The sequence below is a fragment of the Dendroctonus ponderosae genome, unplaced genomic scaffold (assembly GCF_020466585.1).
Source record: "Dendroctonus ponderosae isolate FM_Combo_2020 unplaced genomic scaffold, Dpon_F_20191213v2 Dpon_F_20191213_1, whole genome shotgun sequence".
NCBI classification, from domain to species: Eukaryota; Metazoa; Arthropoda; class Insecta; order Coleoptera; family Curculionidae; genus Dendroctonus; species Dendroctonus ponderosae.
Window position 1 is genome coordinate 20,697,261 of NW_026017110.1, and position 18,449 is coordinate 20,715,709.

The 18,449-nt window shown below is 30.2% G+C and overlaps 1 protein-coding gene across 1 annotated transcript in view; it reads right to left on the reverse strand.

Annotated features, from left to right (window-relative positions):
• Positions 1 to 1,201: 1,201 nt before the first annotated feature.
• Positions 1,202 to 18,449, reverse strand: part of LOC109536208 — a 36,848-nt gene continuing 19,600 nt past the window's right edge. The window contains exons 2-6 of the mRNA XM_048670329.1: positions 11,023 to 11,135; positions 8,674 to 8,763; positions 3,304 to 3,453; positions 2,141 to 2,263; positions 1,202 to 1,485 (exon numbers count right to left, since the gene is read on the reverse strand). Of these exons, the coding sequence (XP_048526286.1) occupies positions 1,290 to 1,485; positions 2,141 to 2,263; positions 3,304 to 3,453; positions 8,674 to 8,763; positions 11,023 to 11,135 (672 nt within the window). The 3' untranslated portion in view covers positions 1,202 to 1,289. The remainder of the gene's footprint in view (positions 1,486 to 2,140; positions 2,264 to 3,303; positions 3,454 to 8,673; positions 8,764 to 11,022; positions 11,136 to 18,449) is intronic.

The window sequence follows — 18,449 nt, forward strand, 5'->3', positions numbered from 1 at the left end:
AAAAAAATTAATTGATTGTCTGATTATAAATTAGTGAAATTGAAAGAAAAAACAATTTCGTCTTTATCTGAATTCTTATTTTTTCGTTTGATATGATAGCATTGTAATTAAAAAAATGGGAATCAATTATCGGTTTGATTGTCCGATTTAATACTATTTCAAAAATAAAACCGCATAATAGTCGAACAATTTCTTGAAAAATTTTATAAAACGAGTTTTATTCATTCTGAAAATTGTAACTAGTTTAATCAGGAACAACCATTTGTATATTTCCAGAATTATTCATACAGATGAAAACATATTTGGAAAATTTCTAATAATAAGTTCACAGAACAATCCCTAGAACGAGTCACAAAGCTCATATACTTATATGTATTCGTAAAAGGCAATTTGTACATATTAGTGTGCGTCGTTTTGTTGTTTTCAAATGTTTTCGACTAATTTTGTAACTACAGTAATTTCAACTTTGCAAAAGGCACACTAACTTTATTTGTTCAAATTCATCATCAGTTCTCATTCAAATCTGTTTCCTAGTAGTTATTGAATTAATACAACCGTATCGTTGACAGTTACGCATTTTCGGACATTCTTAAATACATACAGTGTCTTCTATTATTACACTGAAGAATTTCTAGAAGATTGGTCCTATAGTTCTGAAGTTTCTTTGTCTGTTTATCCTGTTCGTATGTATATCAAATGTATCTAGAACAAGGCGTGGCGCAGCGTTATTATATAGAGCCTTTGTTTCCATAAAAAATGTTTCCATAAGCTTTTGCAAGAACTTCTTTTCAAACAGATTACTAAAAGCTTGGCAAATGAAATTTACCACCGCCATGGAAATCCCATCATTCTATAATGAATAAATTTATTTTAAGTTCTTGGCTTAATAAGTTTCACTCAATATTGCCAAAATAAATTTGAACAAGCACTTGCTCTTAGCCTTGAGCTTTGACTTTAGCTTTCCTGCTATAATCACGTTAATCCGCCACCCAACTAAATTAAATTGTCATGGTTTATTAACTTGATGATATTGTGTCATAACATAAAACTTATGAACGTGATGGCCTGGTTTTGAAGTCATAAACTTCGAATGTAACGTCACATAAATTGGGGTGAAAGTTTTCAAATGTTTATTAAACGCAGTTCGGTTACCGACGGTTTTCAATTCACATGTTGAATCAACGTAAATAAAAATCTACAATTGTCAGATAAATATGTTTATTAGCTAGAAATTGAACTAAAAGCGGAACATCATAATCCAGATTACGCCGTCTTGTACTCAATTATCGTTATTTGCCTAAATGGTTCAGTTCGGTTCGTAAAGTCATCAGACAATTTTCGATACTTCCGGCATCTGATTGTCTGGTTCCAAAATCCAACTGGGCTTTTGACATAATTTCAGCACAATTCACTAGAGATTGTTTTCGCACTCTAGGTTCCATTGTATTTGATTCAGGTACAAGTTCCGGTTTTTCAGTAATGGTACTGTAAATGTAAAAATTCAATTAAAATAATTGCCTTCAAGTCGAAGATAACGAGTTGAAACAAAAGCATGATGCATTTGATTAAATGAGTGAATTTTACATAAGTATCCATATACACTACACTAAATAGAATTAAATCACATATTTACCGTAGATTAGACTTGCACATTTAGCTCAAACACTTAACGGCACTACATAGTATGATGCTATAGAAATAACGAAAAATTACACAATTAAATCAGTGCTCAATGAATTATCCATAATTATTAAAAGCCTAATTATGCGACGTGAATGCTTTAAATCTTGAGTAACATGTAAATCCGCCTGATGGTTGTTCGTTTTAATAAAAACAGCAGGTTGAAACACAGTGAAAATCAATCGGGCTAAAGGACAATTTCTCAAAAAAAAACAAAGTGGAGCAAGTATAAATAAAAGAAAAACAAATGTGAATGATGCTGTTTATTGTGAAGAAATCAAATGTGAATAAAGTGCAATTTGAAAACAAATAAAAAGTATTTCTTAACGTGTTTAATAAGATTTCTTAGTCGTATTTAGATAAATTAGCTTCAAAATACAATATTAATTAATACACTTAAGAAATACTTATTTAACAATGCAGGATACATAATAAAACTCATCCTAAGTGGGTCCAATACCGTAGTGCGTATTCCCTTTGCCCTGTGTGGTCTCGTTGCGAACCAAAATCTGCTGTTCTTTTTAAGGTTCCATCGAGGGTAAATCTATTTACCTGACTGCCACGAAGTTCAGCAATTTGTGACCTATGATTTAAATAATTGTTCACTATTGGCGATTTCATAGAAAGTACAAGAAAGTGAAAAAATAGCAATTATCAGTCTAAAAATTAAACGTTGTTTTCATAAGGTGCAAAGTAAGGTTTGTTAAAAAGATTTGCATTTTTGACAAAAATGATGTACCGGTGATGAAATGAAAAATCGGTAAAAATTCGTTTTTTATAGAAATTTTGTGCAATTTAGATATTTTCTTACTATTTTGTGTTCCTGCTTATAGTTAATTTATTAATAATGGTCAGTTAATCATTGATAATGTATCGAATCTGAAAATCTAATATTCGTAAACAGAACTTTTATAATTTCAGTATAAACATTAAACTATTCATGGGATGTAACTGACAAAAAAAAATCTTAAAAAGAAAAATTTATAAGATTTAAACTACTTCATTTTGCGATTTGAATTGTAAGGGACAAACACGTTTAAAATATTAAAAGTATACAAAATATTAGCGCTAAAAAACGGCAAGCAGCAATTTGTAATAAAATAATTTAACATTGAGGTAAAGTAATTACGCACTGGAAGCCTGAGAAGTATTAAGGTATTAAGCTTCTTGTCACAAAGTATTATAGTTCAATGTTTCTAAATTTTCAATGCCTATAGTTTATTGTTTATTGTGAATGAAAATACGGGTGCTTTTGAAAAAAATATTCACATTTTATCTAAAATTTGAATTCAAAAATACTTTTTGTTTGCTAAACCCATCCTTTCAAGATACTTTCTTAATGAATGCATTTTTTAAATGCACCTACATTTTAACTAATGGAAGATCGTCTAGAGATACATTTGTATGAAGATTTAAGACCACCAAAATACACTTACAAGACTGTAAACAAAAACTGTAGACAAAAAACAAGACTGTATATGAAAACATCGCTATATCACGTGCTAGCATGGCACTTTCGCAATTCCCTCATTTATTCTAAAGTCCCAGAATATTAGCTGTTTATATTTCCAAATGCGTTTCATACTTATGTAGAAAATAAGTTTTTCTAAAAAAATTACATACCTCTTGGCGTTGGATTGCTTTTTGTCGCCATCGCTGATGTTTTCAATTAACATCAGTTTGAGTTTTTCCTGATAATGTTGAAACCAAATGTCGAAAGCTCCTTTACTCAGTTCGAGCAGATCAGATATGGCCTGGTCAATATGGTTCTTGCTGTAAAATAGGCGGGCAATTTGCCTATTAATTGGATATCCATTCGTGTTATTATGTATTGCGACTAGGCACCAAATGAGAAATTATGGTCATTTGAACAGTCATGAACTTGACCAGGATTTGCGCTGATTCGATTTGGGCCAGAATCGTTAAAGGCATTCTCATTTGTTGCATTTGCAACGATATCCGTACCTCCAAAACCCGTTTTGCACTAACCACATTTTGCACAGAACACATACACATTATAGCACACGTAAAAGCCGTTTGAGCGTGAGAACATTTATTTTGCACACGTATTACAATATGGACTTTTTGTAAAACAGAAAGCTGGTGTCGCGGGATTTCCAAAATTATTCTCTGTGTGAACACGGTGTACGCTTATTAAATTAACCGCAATAGTTTTATTAACTTGCTCCAGCTGCATGAAGCTGGTATTGGTAAATGACATTGCAGTAACCGTAATTCGTATTATTTTTCAAATATTAATTTGTAGTCGCTGCTGCAAAGCAATTCAGCACACGACCAAAGAAAATTTTATTATTTCAGTGGACATGGTTTTGCCATGCCCATTTAATTTTATTATGGCATATGTGATCCGAAAACTATACTTCCTAAGAAAAGTCGGTCTTTTTAAAAATGTCTTTGCTTGACTCTCTTTGAATATAAATTTTGATGTAGAAATGGTGTTTTCATTCTAAGCATATGCGTCAGTTTGGGATCTATTTATATTATTAATTATTTTTGTTACCTTACACTTTTTGTTTTTTTTTCGGATCAAAATAGAAAACTCCAAAGTATTTTCCAGTAAAAAGCTACTCCTGTCTCAAGTGGCTAGGTAATACTGAAACATTTTTGGATAACACGATTTTCATCAAATCGTCATGAAAAAATCTCAAAAATTAGCTCTCCTCGTTTACCGGTCTTGTTTTCGGATGCTCTGTATTTTGCCCCATATACTGCTCTTCAAAGGGCACATGACTATTCCTGAGTTAACTTTATGCAAACAATATTTGTTCCATTAGTCGATTTTATTTTTATTTTACAAATCGCTCTTTTTTCAACACCCTCAAACTTAGAGTTAGTTGCTTTGTGTAATGAACATAATTAGATATGAATTTCCCGCAAATCCAAGTTATTTTGCAGTTAAATTTTAATGTTTAGTGGTAGCGATAGAAAATGTAAAAACTATGTTTAAATCTTGAACACGGACTAGCTAATACAGACATGAAAACACGCGAATACAAAATCACTCAATCAATGTTTTTACTATTGACTATCTGATTGCTATTGAAATTTAATTCTGATCTTAATGCGGATTTTAAGAAACGTTGTATACAGTAATGTCTTCAATACACAAAACACATACTCTGTTTGGAACATCTCCAATAAAATGCTCCTGCTGCGTTTAAATTTTAGGTTCAATTTCAATCCCAGAGAAGGAAAAGCTTCGTCGAGAGAAAAATTAGAGCTAAAAGGGTAGCATTTTCCCACTTTAAGAAAGTTCGAAATTCAATATTTCATTCATGTTTGTAAATAAAATACTTTTCTTTATACAAACTCCGGAAATACACGTATTACGTCTGTACTGTCTCTAATGCATGACCCTTTATATTCCAAATCCATTATATTATTCATTAATATATCCATTAATTATATTTATTCAATAATAATTTTGCTTTTAAATTCTTCGTACTTAATTTTTATGGTTCCTATATTTCTCTCAAGGTTTTTTCGAAAACCACCGCAAACCGACACTGAAAAACTAAAAATGTATTAACTTGTTTTAATGGTAAAAATCAAAACCACGACATATTGAAAATAGAAAACAAATCAATCAATAATCCAACTAAGCCCTATTCTGAAGTACAAATTGGGACAATTTAGAATAATGTCTGTAATCCTGTCCTGTAATGGAGATTCTCTGGAATGAATGTGCCGGATAAGAAGGAAACTTTGGACAGAGTAAAGACGAGGGTTTCAGGGCAAAACCGACATATTTTCAGGTATTAAAGCGTAATTACGCAATAGACTGATCTACAGGAAAGGCAAAGTAGTTAAGGTATTTCCTAAATTGTCAAGTCAATAGTCATAGTTTCAGTATTGAGGAAAAGATGCGTGGGTATTCAGTTTCAGGATCTTTCAGTGCAAATAGCGTTTAGTATTTAGTACTTTACTGCCATTTATGGGGCGTTATGCCTTAAGAAACTCACACTAGCTTTATTACTTTTAAAAATCAAGTTAAAATAAGCAATAACAAAGTCATAACATTAACAYAGTTTTCAAAACTACTTTTCAGAATCATCACCTAAMAGTAAAAATATTTTTTAGAAAAGGCTTTAATCTAATTCACAGCTTTAACTGAAAATATATTTAGAAACAGTTTTTATTGTTTGATTTTTTAAAGCCTTAGTACAGTATTTTAAGAAATTGATTTTGTAAATTATACAGCAAAATTTATGATTGGTTGGCAAACTATGGAAAAACTTTCGAAAATATAAGAAAAAAAAAGAAATATAAAATTATACGCCACTTCAAAACATAACAGTTATATAATATTACAACTTGCATACTTTCAAATTGAATTAGTTGAATTCACTTATGCGAACTAAGATCGCAAACATTCCTGTTTTTGCGCAACGCATCCCAGCTAGGATTTTGCATATATTCGCAACTACATAGTGTTTTGCAGCAAAGATTAAAAGACTAATGAAACTTCGTTACTGAATATATTTGAGGGGAAAAGCGATCAAGTGTGTGGGATGCGAGTAATCCACATCACTATGGAAAACTTAATATTTGCTACAAGAAAATTATTTGATGGCAACGCGAAGGTTGCAAAAAAAGCAATGTGCGATTTGTTCACAGATTCTGTTACAGTTTTGAAACTTTGGAATTTGAAAATTGACTTAAAACATATTTTTTATTATTTTCCATAGTGTTTTCCACTATGCTGATAGATCAGTCAAATCGTTGTTGGTGACCGTTATAATACAAATTTTTCTGCTAAGAGCAGATTGTGCAATTCGGACCTAGAAGTTCACTCAGTTTGCAATTTTTCTTGAAAATGTTATATTGTTTAAAATCAATCAAAAAGCAATAAAATTAAATTTGAATTGTCATTTTCGCAAACTTCAAAATTTTTTTGCTCAAAAGCTTTATTAAAGTTTGATAAGAGAGCCAAAAAAGACTGATCTTGTTAGAAGAGAGCATCAATTACCAAAAATATTAAAAAAAAATAATATTGTTACATTTTTTTCCGGACACTTTATATAAGAAACGTTGCGATTATATTGAATATTATTAATCACCTTCGGTGATGGTAAATTTAAAATTCCGAGAAATTTTAATAAAACATGATATATCGGTATCTAATTTACGGAAAGCGTCTCGACTATATAGGATAGATAGGTATGTTTACCCTGGGATCGGGAAATCAATTTGCAAAATACGTATGTGCTTTTCAACAAAAAACCGACGAAGGAATAGTGTCCGATGAAATTAGTCTGTAATATTTTGAGAGCACCTAATTGGGTTTTCGRTAATATAATAATTCCATACAAATGTRATTATTTCAAMTAGAAGTCGATTTCATTCTAGATTAGATGGGTCAGGATAGATTGGGAGAATAAAATTCAATTAATTATATTCACATGATTGTATAAGGAGGAATTAATTAATTAATCCATAATTTAAAATTTAGTGTTTTAACTACTTAAATAAGACCAAGACACTTATTTGAAATGAAAATTGAATAATCTTGAACTTTTATGTTGTTTACAGTCAATATAAAATGTTGATGTAAAGTTTGCCACTCATTATGTTTCCTAGGAACCTGAATTTTTAGTTAAGAAATTGCATTTCTTTATTATGTTATTGTAAACAATGTAGCTATTTTCGAAGAAACATTTTTGCTTCCAGATATCTTTTACTTTCTAGATTTTGAAGGCTTTAGCTCAATGCAATTTTAATTATTTTACTATTTCTGCAACTGCCGTTTCTACTTGAATGCTTCTTCAGCAGCATTAACTTTTTGAGGAAAGTGCAGCGGGGGTGACAATATATTTTTTTTCCAGTTTGTTATTACTATGAAATATTATTTAAATTCCCGGTCTTCATTTATCTAAGTCCAAAACTATCCATTTATCGGCTTACGATTATATAGATTTTCTCCGGTATTCCGAGTATACGCGTTCAATTTTCATTCACATTCTTATACTTTATTTTCAGATAAACATTGTTGGAACATTGTTAAACATTGGAAATCATATAAGTCTCCAGTGAAAGGCATTATGCAAATATTGGTTCGTGAATAAGCTGCCCTATTTTAAAACAGATGAAAAAAATCTATCAAATTCTGTTTTCAAAAGTTTAGAAAAAAGGACATATGAGACAGATGAAACATATAAAATACGATTACCCTATTGGAATGGTAAAATTATTGATCTTTGAGAAGATGAGAGGAAATTTACACAGTTGACCACTTACTTACAAAATTGATAAAATTACATTTAACTCACATTAAATTATTTTTAAAATATCTGAACTGCGCACTGATTAACACCTAGTAAAACATCCACTGTAAATAAATATGTAAATGTAGCAAGAGACAATTTGCATTATTAAATTGCAGTTTGTATACCGTTAAAAGCTAAATTCGAAAGTCGAAAAACAATTCAATTTAAAAATATTTCTCGTTTGCTATCACTGAAATGACAATACACAACGGCGACATTATTAGGCTTGGCTGATGGTTTTTTCATAAATATTTATCTTTAATTACAAAACATTGCTACAACAAAATGCTATTAAAAGCAACATAATTGAGGAGAAAGGGAACATCCGCACAGAAGAAATAACCTCTGAGGCATTTCGCACGGTAAATAACAATCAATGAACCGGCTAAAGTTAGGCGTAAAATCGCTTATCGTGTCAGTAGTAAGATAACTAATACTGGTGTTAGCAGTAAGTGTACAATAAATGAGTGTTTAGAGTTTCACTGACCTAAAGAAATTATTTTCGATAAATGGGAAATTACGACATATTCATTCAAAGCAATAAGCTGCTCAGTGTCTTATATAGTAATATGAATATTTGCTAATAATTCGATTATGTATATACTTATTTATATAATTTTTAATACTTTCACTTAAACGCTTATTACATTCTTAATATGTTTTTTAATAGCGATATTTTTTTAGAATAGTGGTAAAATTTACTCACTTTTCTAAATCGTTGTCTTCAATGAAGGCTTGTTTAATTCTTTCAATCAGCTGTTCTTCTAGAGGGATCGATGCGTAGTACGCCGAGTACCTAGAATTGACATATATATTTAAATATATTTATTACATTTGCGTTATAAAACCCTTTTAAAAAATAAATTGACGATATAAAATCAATTTCTGTAAAAACCCAAACAAATAGGGACATATTTTTTATAAAATTAAAGACCTAAGTCTAGAAATATCCTTCTTTATGTGGTTGAATTTGCCAAACATTATATAGGTACAAACATTATGCAAAAATGAAATTATTCGTTATTATGAAAAGGGTCCATCAATTAATACCTAATACATTTTGTCAACATTTGAAAACGGTTACGTAAGCGTACTTAATGGGCCTTTTCAGAAATATATGAACGAAGAACCGATTAGGTTTCTATTAAGTTTTTCCTACGATAATGGTTAGGTGAAAACCCCTGACACTCCAAAATGTAAAGCGTTTTTAAGGTATGTTTATATAACACTTGGAATTGAAAAAATACCATAAGCGGATTATTATTATAAAGAGAATTATTTATTTATAAATTAATATAGTAAACTAAATTTGAATCGTGCTCGCCTTGAAACGTTTTTAATTATTTAAAATTACAAGTGCATTTTAGTATTATATACAAAACTGTGCTCTTCTCCAATTGAAAATGACATTAAATACAATAAAACGTCTTTCTTCAATATCAAATTGCACTATTAAAAACCGTTAATTTTGTTGAATTGTCTGATTGCAAGGCGAAGCAAACGTTAAATATTTCGCGTCAATGTTTTTTTCGGTGGCATTTGGCTTAATTTTCTGCAGAGCGAAGTGAAGTTTACCGACAACAAAATACATACATTTATTTTTCTTTCTGTTTTACAAATTTTATTTATTTAAACGTATTTGAAGTGTGCTTGTAATGAATTATGGCTATTGTTATTACTGTTCCTTCCTTTATTGGAGCTAACTAAGGAGGAGACTTGTTTTAATTAGATTAATAAACTATTACATTTGTATAAGCATTAGACAAATTATATTAAATTTTCTGTTTGAAATTTGCAAATTAAATTTTCAAAACTTGTAATTAACTTTTTATAACGCACTTTGAATAGCTACAAAAGCAAGTCCGGGTGCAGCTTTGATTGTATACAATAAAAAGACCAAACTGGTCTTTTGTTTTCATTATTTTTTTTAAATTTACTGACTCAATTATTAAAGCTGCTTACAACAAATCATATTCTTGTTCTATTCAAACGTGTTCAAATTGTGTTCTGTTCTACGAACGAACGGTTTCTTATGCATTGCTTAAGCAAATATAAAAATGTTCATAATATTTAAATATTAAAAACATAAACAACGCTTTGGCTCACACTCACTGCATAACGGTACCTCAATAAAAGTTGGTTTAGTTTTCGAAACTAACAATATACGTTCCAAAATTGAACTATTTTCACTTGATTTCAAATGAATTGCAGAAGTTTTGAATATGCTAAATCTTTTATGTTGCAAAGTTACTTAACAATGAAATGCAAAATATTGGTTAATAGTGAAGCTAAACTAGCTGTAGGGAAATCGCGAGGGAAAAGGCTGAATTTCCTGCGGGCAACATTATTAAACTTTACAAGGCTTTAAGTATCTTGACATACTGTCTTCTGTTCTCTTGTTTTTATGATTTGTTTAATGATTAATCATGTGAAATGCGATGAATTCATTTATGAATAACCAAAAGTAAAAGATTCTATCTTAGAAAGCTTATTGAAAGTCAACCATGAAAAACGCGGTACTTATGTAAGAATGAAATGAAATTTATTCTTTCTGAACTTATACGTCAATAATAATGCTTATTCCTCGATCGAAAGATCCGGAAACCACTTCCATTAAAGTTTAAGTGGAATTCCGCAGCTCTAACGTTTTCTACAATGACGGTAATAGTCTCAGATCGATGATTTTTGCAACGAGCCTTCGTTGCATTTTAACTTTAGTAACAGTCTGCTAAAATAATATACAGTTTTATATACACAATTTATGTTTAACCCAGATATTGTATTAACTAATGATACAACTCATGAAACTGTAAATTCAACATTTTAATCAGGTTATATGAGTTTTATTTAAAGTTTAGCATATAAATACAATTTTTAACTTAATATAGAGATGCAAAGGACATATGTTCTCACTCTTACTAGATTATTTTGATCTTCATGAATATAAAATCAATCGCTTTACTTCATTCTGTAAGCTTGAGCAAGTCACAATTTTTTATTGCAATTTTTAGCCTCCCATTAACTATTAGTTATGGGAGGATTGTCATCAAATTACCTTGCTGGGTATGCTGAAGCAAATGTTGTAGTTAATTCCAAAACCAAAAGTGCGGCCAACGCCAACATAATCAAAGATCCATAGTTGCCGCTTGATGATGAATACTTCATGGTCTGTAAAAAAATAAAATTTAAGCCTAATTCCTAGAGCGAAATATTATATATGTTTAAAATAGAAACGGATGCCTGGGCTGAATTGTTTATTGAAATCCACAGCTAATTAGTTTTCACATTGATGTAGAGGACAATTTAAAGAACGAAGCCGTTTAATCCCTGAAACAGGTTATTGCAGGTATTTGTATTTTCCAAATCCAATTAATCCGCACAAAACTGCATTGGCACTTAATTCCCTATGCATAAAAATTATTTTTATTATAAAAGTTTATATATTTTATTACAGAATTTAGTTACATATTTAGAAATATTAAATTTAGAGATGGCAATTTAATTTTAAATGGACGTTATTAGGAAATTACCGGAGATTTTTACACTTTTTTAACTATACATGAACCTCATTTACCAAGCATCTAATGTAGCGAATGTAAAGATTGTTGGTTTAAAAAGTGGGTTTTACTTAGTTTTTGGATTCAAACTCAGTTTTTCATTGTTACTTAAACTTCAGGGAAACTTCAGGTTAATACAACTAAAGACGAAAAACTAAATAGATATATGTAGACATGATTGACATGATCTATTCAGGCTTTCTATTTATGATAAATAGAAAGCTTGAATAGAATTTGAATAAAACTTTTATGAGTCAAAATAGAGTCGCTCATCAGTTTTGAAACAAATCTACATGAAATAACATGCACATTGTAATCATACTTTTACGAAGAAATACAAGTACTGGTCAAGGTAATTTTTCGTTGGCTTCAGTTGTCCAAAGCCAAGTTTTAAAGAAATAATGGTAGACGTTATTTTATAAACATGTGCATAGTTGAAACGCTTTATTTAATTTCCTTTTAAGAATATTTCAACAGTAATCATATTTTGAATTCTGCAACAATATCAACTGAGTTATGACTAGTTTGAAGTTAAGAGAAGCAAATGATTAATATTTATTTTCGTATAAACATCAGTGGATGCATAGAAATTGACATCAGACGTGTGTATAACAAGTTAGCATATAGCACGAAATATTTAAAAATTATTATTGGCAAATTAACAACAAAAAGTAGATGAGATCTAATGATCAACGTAATGTGATTTTCGTAGTTCAAAAATGTAAAATTACCCATCTTTATCGAAATTGTATACAGCATTGTGTAAATTTTCTGATTGAATTGCAGCATTGAGTTAAAAAGTAATTTATTCATCTACCCTTTTTCGATCTGCTATCAAAATCAATTTTTTTAAATTATCATACTGTTCCTAATCCTCCGTGTTAAAAGCAGGACATTTTAATGGTTAGAAATAGTACTATTCTCTAAAACAATTGTTTAAGCAGTAGATCAATTTACAACGGATTCATCTTTCAGAAAAATCATGTTACTAAAAAGAGTTATTAACTAAATAAACTAATAAATAAGTGGAAATAATACTATTATCGCTTTTCAATTTTTTTTAAAATGCACTTCTAAATACGCCTCTATGACCTATCTTCCTCTTCAATTTCTACCATTCAATTTTAAAGCCATAAAAATGATCTCACAAATTATGTTTACATGTCACACGTGTTTACTAATCCATTGTTTCTCTACCAATAAATCGGCGTTCGATGGACAGGCAAAATTCCAAGCCGGATTTTTCTATTTTATTTCAGGACCAGCTTTATCCTGCAGGTGATTTAGTGTTGGTTTTATTTTTTTCAATTAATAGCCCATTACGGAGCAGAACACACTTTGAGCAATTTATGTTCGATTATGAGCTAAGTAAACGATTATAAATCAGTATAGTTTAAAGATAACCGTAAGAATTAATAATATAAAAAGCAAAGATGCTGTTCAAATTTATTAGTGTTCCGACATTAAATTATATTTAAATTAAGCAGAAAAGATTTAAACTCGAATATTAAAAATATATGCTTAGACAATATTTTTTAACGTTTTACCTAGGGCAGTAATGTATATCCGAGTGCCCTCAACAACAAACAATCTTACATTGCCTCGATATGAATAAAAAAATAAAAATAGTGTTCGCAGACTTTTAGTTTTGCCTGATAGATGATTTTATATTGTTATCTCTTCGAATAGATGATTTTATTTATATTATAAAGGTTTTAATAGAGAACTAAACTCAATTTCTTTATTAGATCGCAAATCAATCTCCATTTTAAAATGTTACATGCCATTCACATCGATATTTAGGTAACTACTTTCGCAACATTTCCCCGGAAATTGAGGCTATAAAATATTTACTACACTTTTACTACCTCTACGAAGAGAAGAGTATGTGTCGTCAATTTTATTATTTTCTTACTGAAGTAAGATTGCCCCAACTTCATTTTATTTTATGACAATAAATATTTGGATACAATATTACGCGCACTCATTTAAAAAAAAATACGTTACGCGAATTGTAAACTTTGAAATCTCGATGAAAGTTTGATTGGAGATTGAAGGGAAGCAAAGGGAACTATTTATACAATGGATTTAGTCCAATAGTTGCGCTTATTGGCTTACTCTATGAATGCTAACTAAGTGTTTGTTCAAATTTAATCCACTATTGTACGGAATTTCCGTTATCTGAATTTTAACTCAACTCTTGAAGTACTTAAATCAGTAATTAATGCGGAGGGAGAGCGGCATTGAGCGTAAAATTGAGCATTACTTGCTTTTGCCCTATTTGCATTAGTTTAGTGCCATAAGGGTAAGAGAATAGGATTTTTCCAAATCTCATTTTATCAGGGCATTGATTACATCGAGCAAATTTTGATTCACTTTTAGCCAACAGCATACAATTCCAATGGCAGATTCGTTTTCCAAAATTTACTAGCAGTTTTGGATCAACTTCCGTTATATGTTTAAGTCAAAAGCAGAAAAACCAAAGTGCCAATTTTCCTGCTTAAGGATTTCACACTTCCATCGAGAGATAGTTTAGCAACCTGTTTTGGCTGTTGATCGAGAAGTTTGAACTTGAACTAAGACTTGCTTGTTTTGCTCCATAGGGAAATGCCATCAACCATTTTTAACTCCACAAGTTTTCGCGACATTTTAAAACACTCCATAAAAAGCAATACTATATTTTAAAATATTTATTTAAGTAAATCAAACAGCTTTACACACCGCATACAATGCAAGCAGGTTGTTCTTTTAATTGTTTCTTGCTTGCTCTACAAATAGCATTATTTTGATCCATCTGGTGTTCACGTTAAATATTTTGGTTATTCAGCAAACCGTTTTGCATTAGAAATTAAACCGGAATAAACAAAGATAACAGCGGAAATTTGCGCACTTTTATTTTAGGTAGCACAATATGCATTATAGGGAGTTGGTAATATGGTGAAATAAATTGAGCACAAAGGGCTTAAAGGGTACACTCACGCTACCAAACTACGTTAATAACCATGAATTTACGGTGAACTTTTAGGTCGATAGGATGAGATTATGCTATAATAGGATTGACATTCTAAGTTAAATCTGAAAAGTTTTTCTAATGGGAAAAAGTTTCTATCAGTTTTAACAGATTTGCGCTTTATTTTGGATAAGGTTTCATCTTCTTTTGGAGGTGGATAATCATTGCAATTATTTTTTTTAAGGAAGCTAAAGCTACGTTAGTACTTCTTAACAAGCAACTTCTTTTTACTGTAGCAATTTCGTAACTACATAAATAAAGGCAACGCTCTCGCTTGATATGTTTTCTTTTTCGCAATATTTTTTTAAAGTTGATTATTTTATTACTTTAATGCAAATGTACAAATATTTTATGTCCACAATGCTCTTTTACATCTGAAAACAACGTTCTCAAATCCCAAATAAATATCATCTATATTCCTTGGAACATAAATTAAATTTGGTCGTACGACAAATGTTTGGCATTCTATTAGGTTAGAATGAATTCAATAAAAGAATATCCCGAATGTCTGATCTTTCGACATGGGCTCGATAACAAATAAATGCCTGAAGGCATGGTTCTGCTTGATGGAAGGCTCGCATTATAAACTAACGATTTTCTTAAACCAGCTTGGCAATTGCGAATGTTTCTTTCAGGAAAAACATACACAAATCAGAAATAATCAAAAAATATTGCAGACACTTATCGTCGATTTTCAGTTGATAATTTAATATATATGGAAGTTAAAATATTTAACGTATATATTAAAAATACTTACTAAATATGTTTTTGTATAAGAATTAGCAAACGATTTTGTATTTGTTGTTTTACTCAGTCTAAGCATATATGCACACCCACAAAGGGAATTTGCCTGTTTTTTTAAACACACACATTCTCTAAGCTTTTCAATTGCTCCAACAATTTCTTCTGTATTTATTCAGTCATACCATGCAGATTTTTACAGTCAGACTCTATTATGATTTATGTGCTCGATGCTTTGTGTTTCTAATTTAATTTGTATAACTTTTTACTTCAGGATTGAAAATACTGTTTTTGAGACATGATTGAAATCATTATTGCGAAATAGTCATTCAGCTGAACTTGCAAAATCAAACATGAAATTAAATAGAATCTTAAAAGATTGTACTTACCGATGAGCTAAATATTAATCTAAGTTTGATTATTCACAAATATCCACTATATGAGCAATAAAAACAATAAGTTAAATAACGGCTTTAATTAATCGAACCATCAGATAAATTGCTGTACTTGTTTATCATTTATTTGTTCATAATTTTTTAAACTGCATATTTACATGCATGTATTTTCCGGATATTTTTGAGTTAACTCGTCCAAATTTGCAAAATCTATGAATTTAAACTGAACTAAGTGGTTTTGCATAATATTTTCATACAATAATAATAAGTGTTTTACCTGTTTTTTAATGAAACTTTAATTTCCATTTTTTGGTGCCATTTGCATCAAAATTACCCATAATTTGGCACGAAAGTTTGTTGACTAAAAACTGAGTGTAATTGTGATGGATATCTCCCGAGTGAGAAAAGTAAATCTGTTTTTATTTTATTCAAATTGTTTTTTCAATTCAATTCTTCATTAAATTATGTTATATATATTTATGCTAGTATATTATATTTGTTGCGTACAATACAATTATCGCTGCGTGATAATAGCGTGCAATTACAGACGTAATTTATCAAAAATTGCTCACTTCAAATGGACAAATGTTTTATCGTATGAGGTAAATATTCAATTTAATTAATTTGTTCAACACAAATATGAGTTTTCGATGTTCAATTTTTTTGCTATCGTGTGAAAATTTAATTTGGCCTTTTCAATACTTTGCGTTTCATATTGTCCCTCTGCTTCAGGCTTCTGCCTTGGCTTTAGTACCTGAATCAATTTGTGTTTTCCTAATTTTTATTTATTTTGTGGATTTTACTAAGCCGAGAGATTACTTTAGTCTACTTACTCAAATTACTTTTGCGCCTTGTTTTTTGTCACCGATAACATTATATTTTACGTACTGAAATTTACTAGTTGCCTTCCGCACTTTAATTTTTAATAATTACTACTTTCAGTTTTCATGGGTTGTTCTAATTTCCAACATACACATCTTAATCGGCATTTTGTCATATCTATCAGCATTATTTGGGGTTTGTTTGTGTTGTATTGCTGTTAGAGTGAAGATGTTAAACCCTTTTGTTTCAATATGAAAGTATATAGTAAAATAGTCGAAGTATGCTTGCGTTTCAAAACCTATACTTACAGCATGTAATAGAGAAGATACATTTTCTATTATGCTTTTATATTTTCTGGGGGTTTCAGGCATAAACCGCAAATCCATATTAACGTCTTTATTATACATCAGTTAATTTCAAATGTATCATAAATATATCAACTTTCTATTGAATGTAATTTATTTTTAGTTTGTTCTACAGGCAAAATATTAAAAAAAATAATATGCACTTGACTACATATTATATTTCCCGTTCGCGGTTATATTGTTTGTACTCAATTTACCGGAAGAACTTTTTCATACTATTCAATTTAATAATGCTCAATAATTGTTGATATTATTAAGTGCTGTTTTTTAGATACTTTTGTTCAATTTGCAGTCTGATTTTGACGACACTGATTATAATTTAAGTCATACGGAATAGGTACATTTGTAAAGATATGTAGATAGATATTTTGCTAACAAAAGCAATTGTCAGCGCAATGATCATGCTTAAATAACCATTTCCATATCAAATACCCACATTTGTAAGCGGTTAAACATGCAGGAAGGGTAATATATTTGAATGTGATTTTACGGTAATCGCCGTCCGGAGCCAAATAAACACAGCCCTGTTGACCACATACCATAATAATTTTAGCCTAAAAAGTCGGTCATCTCTAGATGAAATTGGTTATATAACTCAAACAGACCTAAAATTGTACAACTTGCAAAAAAATTATTCGTTTTTTCATGTGAAATATGGCAATTTTGGAGATTCGTGACTCTCGGTGTAATTGCAATTGTAAGCCTTGGCGTTTTCAACCAGTGCCCAAAATCGTATAACACAAATTTTCTTTTAAACGGGAACTACCACGGATTTCCTTTATACATTTATACCCCCCGATTTCAATTTGAAAGAGATTTGTGTGCCTAAGAGGCTTTCGGTTTGTACCTTCATACAAATAGAAGCGTCGCTCCTGGAAATACCAATCATAGGAGCTCATCGCAACTTTAGATAGTTTATCCCTAATTACATTTTTCTACAAAAATTATATAAAATACATATTTATTTAAACATTGTTTATGGAACGTGTCTTAACGAAACGAGCAATTTCTGTTAGTGTAATTACAACAGTACAACGGTCTATGAGCAATACGTATATGTACAAATTAATAAATTTCGAACTTATGCTAATAAAACGAGAAATTACTAAATGGTTTCTTATGTTAATCATAGCAAGTATGTACTGGGAAGTTGCTTATAATAAATTTGATCAGTGCAATGTTCCTTTCAAGCAACTAAGTAGAACGTTTAAGAGCAATAACAAATTTATTTAATACTTAAACTAAATTAACCGTTACGCGAAAAGGTGGGACTGTCCACCTTTTAGAAAAAGTCCAAGTACAAATGCCTCTGGAATGACCTCATTCTAGAAGAATTATTCACCTTTTTGGGAGTCTTCGTTGTTTTGTGAATTGGCTTGTTGGACAGCCCGTAAACTGTTTTAGCATGCATTAACATAATCAGTATTCCTTAGGAAACTAATTCTTGTTATTTGTTAATTATTGGTAGCTCTCTATCGCATAACTAAAGCTAGCACAATTTGAGAACTTATTCTGAATATCAACAATGTATTCATAACTCAGCAAGTTTCATTGCTGAAGCTGTTGGGTGTATTGAGAATAATTCGCAAAAA